Source organism: Dipodomys ordii, unplaced genomic scaffold (genome assembly GCF_000151885.1).
Source record: "Dipodomys ordii isolate 6190 unplaced genomic scaffold, Dord_2.0 Scaffold54, whole genome shotgun sequence".
Classification (NCBI taxonomy): Eukaryota; Metazoa; Chordata; class Mammalia; order Rodentia; family Heteromyidae; genus Dipodomys; species Dipodomys ordii.
In genome coordinates this window covers 6440881-6449558 of record NW_012267270.1, presented here as the reverse complement: position 1 = coordinate 6449558, position 8678 = coordinate 6440881, and the positions used below count along the sequence as shown (strand labels likewise).

The 8678-nt window shown below is 50.2% G+C and overlaps 1 protein-coding gene across 1 annotated transcript in view; it reads right to left on the bottom strand.

Moving 5' to 3' along the window:
• Positions 1–463: 463 nt before the first annotated feature.
• Hrasls5 (HRAS-like suppressor family, member 5) overlaps positions 464–8678 on the bottom strand; it is a 24599-nt gene continuing 16384 nt past the window's right edge. The window contains exons 4-7 of the mRNA XM_013020914.1: positions 5901–6009; positions 3498–3760; positions 855–935; positions 464–571 (exon numbers count right to left, since the gene is read on the bottom strand). Of these exons, the coding sequence (XP_012876368.1) occupies positions 548–571; positions 855–935; positions 3498–3760; positions 5901–6009 (477 nt within the window). The 3' untranslated portion in view covers positions 464–547. The remainder of the gene's footprint in view (positions 572–854; positions 936–3497; positions 3761–5900; positions 6010–8678) is intronic.

The following is an 8678-nucleotide window of genomic DNA, read 5'->3' as shown; positions in this document are numbered from 1 at the left end:
AAGTTGGATATTTTTAAGCAATAAAGAATAAAGTTAATGGCTGGGTGCTCACACCTATAATCCTAGCTACTCAGGAGGCTGAGATCTGAGGATCGCTGTTCAAAGCCAACCCAGGCAGGAAAGTCCGTGAGACTCTTATCTCCAATTAATCACCAGAAAACCAGAAATGATGCTGTGGCTCAAGTGGTAGAGAGCTAGCCTTGAGCTGAAGAGCGCAGGGACAGTGCCCAGGCCCAGAGTTCAAGCTCCATGACTGACAAAAAAAAAAAAGAATAAAGTTAATGTACAACTTTAGAAATAAAATAGTCCTTGGCAATGAGTTCTCCGATTAAAGCACAGTTGGCACTGACAGCGATCCCTTCCTCCCCTCTCCCACAAACTACACTGTGGGCCCAAAAGGGCGAGGTTGTTATATGGAAAGAAACTGGAGACATTTTCACTGAATGGAAAGAACTTCTGCAAAGAGTTCTTCATTATTGGAAATGTTTAAACAGAAGCTCTCCATGATGTTCCTGAAGCTTTCCCAGCATTGCAGACTAGAGTTGGCCTAAGAAGCAAACAAGGCTCCTTCCTGCAAAGAGAGGAAACTTAAATAAGTATAGGAAGTACTTAGCACTGTGGGCGGTTCTTAACTGATGGGCAAAGCACAGTAGTTCTTCCTCTCCTGCCAGTCCATGCATCTCTTATCACATATATTAGAGGAAAAATATTCTAGATTGTTCTAGAGGCTCCTGATTTTCTGAAGGAGGGCCGTTGAGAGAGGAAGACAGGGGGAGGGAAGGAGGAGGCATGGCATCCTTGCTGGTGTCACTAGCTCCTCCTCTCTGGGGGGTTAGCAGGCCTTGGGCAGTTACCGGTTTGGGCTTTATGCCATCCACAACAGCCGAAATGACGACGCCTGCAGCCCTGGCGCCTTCCATCAGAACGTGCTCTACCTGAAAGCACAGCGGTCACAGCCCATCAGTCCCCATCCAGGCCTCTGCCCTCCCTCCTACACCTATGCCACGGGGAGGCTTTCCCTAGAGGAGCCAGCCTATGCCAGGCTGTATTTCCACAAAATCCTAGAGCTGCAAGAGCCCCAAGCAGCCAGGCTTGCTGGAGACAAGACACCTGAGGCAAACAGGCTCCCTTCCCCCAGGAAAGCATCCAGAGATTCTGGTTCTGTCTTCCCCAGAGCCATCAGGACAAGGTCTAAACTCCAAGGGGCTCAGAAGCAACTGATCTCAGCAGAGGATGGGCCACAGCCAATGAAGTCCTCGCCCAACGAACAGGGAATCTGAGAGGCCTGGAAGGGAACTCACCTGAGCGGAATTGCACAGTGAATTCGTCTACAAGCTTGGCTCTGGGCTTGGTGCTCGTGACTTTTGGGGCTAGAGGTCTTGAGAAGCCTCTCATTGTGCCCTTGGGGTCTTCTCTTCATGTACAAGTGTGCAGCAAATGAGAGGTCCCTCGTACCACGGCCCACCAACTCTGGCACTGGCAGAAAGCCTCACAAGAATGGACTACAGGCACACCAAGGATGCAAGATACAGAGGAAGAGGGTGCAGAGAACTGAGAGGGAAGATGCAGACAGACAAAGAGGGAGAAGCAGGCTAGGGAAGACCTGCCAGTGCTCCCTAAAGGTGAGGAATAACAGAGAGACCAAGAACCAGGTTTGAATCCACTCTGTTTAGAGAACATAAGAAACAGAGGTGAAGCCAGATCCCAGCGGCTCACATCTGTGATCCTAATTACTCAGGAGGTGGAGATCTGAAGATCATGGTTCAAAGCCAGCCTGCGTAGGAAGGTCTATCAGAATCTCATCTTCAATTAACTAACAAAAAAGCCAGAAGTGGAGTTGTGGTTCAAGTGGTAAAATGCCAGCCTTGAGTAAAAAGAGCTCCGGAACAATGCCCAAGCTCTGAGTTCAAGCCCTAGGACTGGCACGAAAGAAAGAGAGAGAGAAAGAAAGAGAGAGAGAGAGGGAGGGAGGAAGGAAGGAAGGAAGGAAGGAGGGGGGGCTAGGAAGGTGGCTCAGTGGTAGGAAAGTGGCACTGTGGCTCAAGTGGTAGAGCACTAGCCTTGAGAGCTGAGGGACAGCGCCCAGGCCCAGAGTTCAGGCCCCATGACCGGACCCCCCAAAAAAAAGAGAGAGAGGAAGGGAAGGAGGGAAGGAGAGAGAAATAGAAAGGAAGGAAGAAAAGGAAGGAAGGAAGGAAAGAAGAAAGGAAGGAGGGAGGGAAGGAAGGAAGGAGTTGAGAAAGAAGAAAAGAAACATAGCGCAAAAGCTAGGACAATAGAACAATCCACTTTTAATCCTTAGATTCCCCCCCCCCTATTTAAAAAGAGATAAATATATGCACTCCCTCTGCTTATCTTGTGGAGTTTGAGCAAGGATAGTTATTAACAAGAACAGCTCAAATTGTTGCGGATATTTTGCTTTTCAAGTCTCTAGCACATTAAGCTGATCGCTGCCCTACTGTGGGGGTGGGGGGGAGAGGGGGAGGGCAATGTGCACAGAGCCGGCCAACAGCACTGCAACCGCTACCCACCACCTATAGGCACAGCTTGGCCCTTCAGAGGGTCAGACACAGGGATGCTGGCCAAAGGGCTGGTTGCCTGGATGAGGAAAAGCTGGAAATCCAGATCTTTCTTATGTAACATTTCTATATTTTTAAATGCTGGTAGTAACTCAACTTTTAAAATAATAACAACGCTGGGCACTGGTAGCTCATGCCTGTAATCCTAGCTAGTCAGGAGGCTGAGATCTGAGGATCTCGGTTCAAAGCCAGCCTGGGCAAGACCTTCTGAGACTCCTATCTCCAATAAATGACCAGAAAACCAGAAGTGGTGCAGTAGCTCAAATGGTAGAGCGCGAGCCTTGAGCTGAAGACCTGAGGGACAGCGTTCAAGCCAGGCCCAGAGTTCAAGCCCCATAACTGACAAAAATAAATTAATTAAATAAAACAATATAATAGTAGTAGTAGTAATAAATCCAAGATGTGGCCTACAGACTGGTAGGGGTTTTTTTGTTTTGTTTTTTGTTGGGTTTTTTTTTGGGGGGGGGTCGGTCATGGAGCCTGAACTCTGGGCCTTAGCGCTGTCCCTCAGCTCTTCAGCTCAAGGCTAGTGAGTGCTCTAGCACTTGAGCCACAGCGCCACTTCTTGCTTTTTTCTGTTTATGTGGTGCTGAGGAATCGAACCCAGGGCCTCACGCATGCAAGGCAAGAGCTCTACCACTGAGCCACCTTCCCATCCCAGACTGCTAGTTTTCAATTTAACAAGGAAATATCTACTTTTAGTCTCCTCCTATTTTGTAAAGGAAATTAAGAAAAAAAAAAAACGAAAACAAAGAAAAAGTCTCAGAAATAGAGTAACTTAACCAAGGAGATCACCCTAACCCAGAAGAGAGGTAAAGATACCTCCTAAACTGCACACTCTGCAATACATGAAAGCCGTGACAGCACAGCCCAGCGATGCCCGCTTTGATCACGAGGGGCTGGCCCGGGGAGCCGCACCTGCTGGCTCCTGGGCACGCCGTATCTGAGGTCGTTGACGAAGTGCTCGCAGTTCCCTTCCATCAGGCTGTACTGCACTATCTTGTTGACCATGTTTCTGGTGCGCTGCATGATCTTCTCCACAGGGAGGGGCAGGTATGTCCCGTCCAGCTTGTTGCTGATCTTCCAGGAGCAGCCATGGAGCACATCCTCCAGACGGCTGTATTTTACCACTGCGCGGTTGCTGAAGATCGAAGTGATGCTACGGGCCCCAATTCCTTCAGCTGAAGAACAAAAAGCAAGAGAGACCCAAGGCCTGGTGGGTAGTCATTTAGAAATCACTAGATGATTTCTGAGTGTCGTCCCTTTAAAAAAAAAAAAATGAGAAGTTAGCTTGGCGCCTGAGCCCACACCTGTGCAATCCTACTGTCATCCTAGCCACTCCGGAGGCTAGAGGCTGAGATCTGAGGATCGCAGTGCAAAGCCAGCCAGAGCAGAAAAGTCTGTGAGACTCTTTTCTCCAATTAACCACCAAAAAAAAAAAAAAAAACAAGAAAAAGTTCCAGAAGTGGAGCCATGGCTCCATGAGTGGTAGAATACTAACCATGAACAAAACAAAACAAAAAGTGCAGAGACAGGACCCAGGTTCAAGCCCCAGGACCAGCGCGCGCACGCACACACACACACACACACACACACACACACACACACACACACTTCACTCAGACTAAATCAAATGCTTATTTCTTCTTTCCATTTCAGTCCTCTTCTGTAACATTTTGTTTCAAGAGACAAATTATCAGCCAGGCGCTGGTGGCTCACACCTGTAATCCTAGCTACTCAGGAGGCTGAGACCTGAGGATAGGGTTCAAAGCCAGACCAGGCAGGAGAGACCGTGAGACTCCTATCTCCAATAAACCACCAGAAAACCGGAAGTGGTGCTGTAGCTCAAGTGGTAGAGTGCTTGCCTTGAGGTGAAGAGCTGAGGGACAGCGCTCAGGCCCAGAGTTCAAACCCAATGACCAACAACAAAAAAGAGAGAGAGAGAGAGACAAACGATACTGATGTCTTTTACATTAGTTGAAGTGACGGAGCTATGATTTTAAGATTTCTGGGGAAAAGGGAGCTAATTATTGGAAGTAGCAGCTCCGAGTGCAAAGGGCTTACCCCTGGGCTTAGCGTGACGGGGAGGGAGCCCACAGGTGTCTCGCATCTCATTATAAGCTCTTCCACACTGTGCTGTTCTCTTCCTTCTGAGACCAGCTGTCATGGACCAGGACTGCACACAGAGATGATCTGTGAACAAGCTCTGGCCAAAGGCTTTCTACTCCGAAAGCTCAAGACTTGCCCAGGATACAAAATTCAAAAGAAATCCTCCCAGGCCCGGCTCCTCGGGCAAGCTCTGGGAGCTGCGGCTCCTGATAACCATTTTACATTGCCTGACATCCTGTGCCCCTCCTCCCCCATCACTTCTCCACAAGGCCAAGCCTTGCGTCACCTGGGCCTTGAGAAACGGACTGAGGACTGGGCCTGCATGGCGGTGAAGCAGCCTGCAGGATAAAGACTTCCACTTTGGGCAGGATGAGGAGGAAGGCCCTAGCAAGATTTGAGGACACCAGGAAACACTGCCCACACCCCACCCATGGGACCTCCAGAAATATGGAAAGGGTGCTCAGTTATCAGTACAAACATGAAGGCTCAGAATCCTTCGATTCGTAATGGAAAGAGGGGCGGGGGTGCTGGTTCAGGGACTTGAACTCAGGGACTGGGTGCTGTCCCTGAGTGTTTTTGCTCAAGGTTAGTATCTTAGCACTTCAATCACAGGTCCACTTCTGGCTTTTTTAGGTGGCTAATTAAAAATAAGAGTCTCACAGACTTTCCTGCCCAGGCTGGCTTCAACTTGCAATCCTTAGATCTCAGCCTCCTGAGTGGCTAGGAGGCACAGGTGCCTGGCTAGATTATTTATTTATTTATTATTTATTTATTGGTGCCAGTCCTGGGGCTTGAACTCAGGGCCTGGGCATTGTCCCTGGGCTTCTTTTGCTCCAGGCTATCATTGTATCACTTGAGCCACAGCGCCTCTTCTGGCTTTTTCTGTGCATGTGGTACTGAGGAATTGAACCCAGGGCTTCGTGCCTGCTACGCAAGCGCTCTACCAGGAAGTCGCTTTTTCAGCCCCTAGGTTTTTATTTTTGAAGGGTGGTTAAAAGGCCAGGGAGTTTAGGGGACACTACACGTGTGCCACTCCCACAGCTAGACCCTCACTGGTCTAGACCCTACTGGTGAACAGAGACCCAGCTCTTCTGCCCAGAGAGTAAATCAAGGCCCGGGAAGGGCCGCGGCGGGGAGCACGGTGATAACTCTGCTCCTGGCTCCTCTGCTAAGAACTTGCCCGTGGCTATTTCCGGGGCGCGTCCCTCTTACTCGGCGGGGCCAGGTGGACCACACAGTCGTCTTCCACGTAGATGGCCCAGTGCTCATAGCCAATTCGAAAAATCTCAATCAGGTCTCCAGGTCTAGGTCGTGGTTTGATCTGCGGCGGGGGGAGAAGGAGAGGAGATAAGGATGAACTGCACCGGCTCTGTCCGGGGAGCCGTGGCCGCCCAGCTTTTGGATCTCGCTAAGGTTCCTCCCTCGACAGAACCAGATCCAAGCTGGAGAGTGGTCTCTCCCGCTTCCCCTGCACAGCAGCAGCCGCCACGGCTCTGTGCCGGCCAACAACACACTGTGTCTCAGCTCAGGATGCACCAACACGTGCCAGTGAGGAGGGTCTGAACCTCTTCACCCCCACATGGTAAGCCTTCGGGGTGTGGGGCACCAGAGGGGCACTGCAAGAGGAAGGGACCCGTGCAGTCACGGGGAGGGGGGGGTGAGCTGGGGGGGGGTGCTCAGCGGCCTGGTGTGAAGATCTCTGTCTCAGCACAAAATGTTGCAGGCTTGACCCAAACCTAGCCTTCCCTGGGCCTGACAGGGGCTGCCAGGGCCCCAAATCCTGCTGCCCCTTCCCGTCCCTGATTCCTCTGCCAGTCTGCTGAAGGATCCACCTGCCGCCTAGAGAGCCCCCCTTCTCTGCACCCCCACTCCAACCTATGAGAGACTATGGATCAACTCCAGACTGGAAAAATCAGTGGAGCTCTGCTGTCTCCAAGGACGTCCAGACCTCTTCCCAGCATGTCCTCTGAGCCCTCACCATCAGCCCTCGGAGACCCCGTGGAGGCTCCACACCTGTCCTAAAAGCAGTCTTTTAGCATGGCTTAACCTTCTACCAACTCACTGTGTGCTTCTGTGTGTATGGGGGTGGGAGGGAGGCAGGAAGGAGGAAAGGAGGAAAGGAGGGAGGGAGAGAGGGAGAGAGGGAGGAATATACCTGCCCTGGCTAGCTTTGAAGCATAATCTGTATCTCAGGGAGAGGGAGAAGGGGAGGGGAGGGGAGGGAGACAGGGAGAGAAGAGGAAGCCACAGCCATGGAGACTACCAACTACCCCGCATGCCCATTCACTTCCCTGTACCATGCCCCTTATACCAAATTCACAACCAGTTTCCTTTTTTTTTTTTTTTTTTGTCAGTCATAGGGCTTGAACTCGGGGCCTGGGCACTGTCCCTGAGCTTTTATGCTCAAACCTAGTGCTCTACTACTTTGAGCCACAGCGCCACTTCCAGTTTTCTGGGGATTAATTGGAGATAAGAGTATCATGGATTTTCCTTCCCTAGGCTGGCTTCGAACTACAATCCTCAGATCTCAGCCTCCTGAGTAACTAGGATGACAGGCATGAGCCACAGCGCCTAGCTCATTTACATCTTTAAACCTATCTTAATAGGTATCTGCTAACTTCAACATCTAGGCCCACTAGGAAACCGTCCCTACTTGTTACCCTTTTTCTTGTGTATAGGTAGTTTTCCTGGTTCTCTGTGTGTATCATAATAAGCTGTTGGAACCCAGACATTTTAGGGAATATATTGTAGTTACTCTGGATTCCGATTCCTGCTCCCCACCCAGCTGGTAGTTGTTGCTGTTTATTTGGTAAGTTATCCACTTACAGTAATTGTGCCACTAGTGTATCTACTTGGGCTTTTTCCCTTGTTTTTACTTTTAAGCCAGACTCCCTGGATCAGCATAGCTTAATGGTCAGCCAGTGACCAATGAGAGACTGTCACTCCTGAAGGAAGGGAAGGAGAATTGGTGATATGACAGGTAGCAGACAACATGTGACAACATGTGACCCATCTTAGCGCTTCCTGTTCCCACAGTGCCTCAATCTCCTGCTCAAAATGGCGCCTCCTCTTCCCGCAACGTTCAAAATCCTACGTAAGGAGATAATGCCTCGTGAATGACCTGGCATGACCCAGCACATGCACTTCTGTACCTGTGCACAGCAGTACACGACCATGGGGCTTAATCCCTGCTTGTGCCCTGTGGCAGAAACTAAACAGGAAACCAAGCAGGCACGTGGGCCCTCACTGCCAATTCCTCCCAGGTAGGAGGAAAATCAATAAAAGCCACTTCCTTGAGGGACTTCAATGGCTCTAAGGCCCCTCTCCACAGAGAACCGGCAGCCTACCTTGGCTTTTAACAAATGTGCTGCTTTACTTCTCTGCCCCTCTGCCACTGAATTCTTTATCTGGCAGAGAAATTGATCCATACCCCTAGACAGCACAACTCCTAAAGCCAGTAAGGCTTCACCTTTGCGGATCTCCATGTGGCTTGGAGAATTCATTCAAAGGCCCCGAAGTTGATAAGATGGAATCTGGTTACAAGGCCTGTGTTCACCTAATAATAACTGACTCACTAAGGTCCCCTTGTCTGGCCCTGAGTGTGTCAGTCCTGTACACACTTTGCAGACAACATGTGATCATCTCAAGACCCATAGCATCGCATTGCCTACATTTCCATGTTGCACTTCTGACTGGCCTGTTGGTCTCCTCCTATGTGTCAACCACAGGCTGCCAGTGCTTCTGACCTTCCATGATGATGTGTGGCTGAGCCAGTGACTGCGCCGCTGTGTGGGCATTGTTCTCCCATGTGGAGTAAAGTCATTCATTGTCTTCCATGCTGTCAGTGTTCCAGGCATGTCCCGCCCACCCCAGCGCCTGAAACACTGTAGACTTCCACTGTTCTTTCTGGGACTCAGTAGACTTTCTGGAACTCCACAAATCACTTAGTTTACTGTCTACCGTGATCAAATTTCCAGACACTTTTTTTTT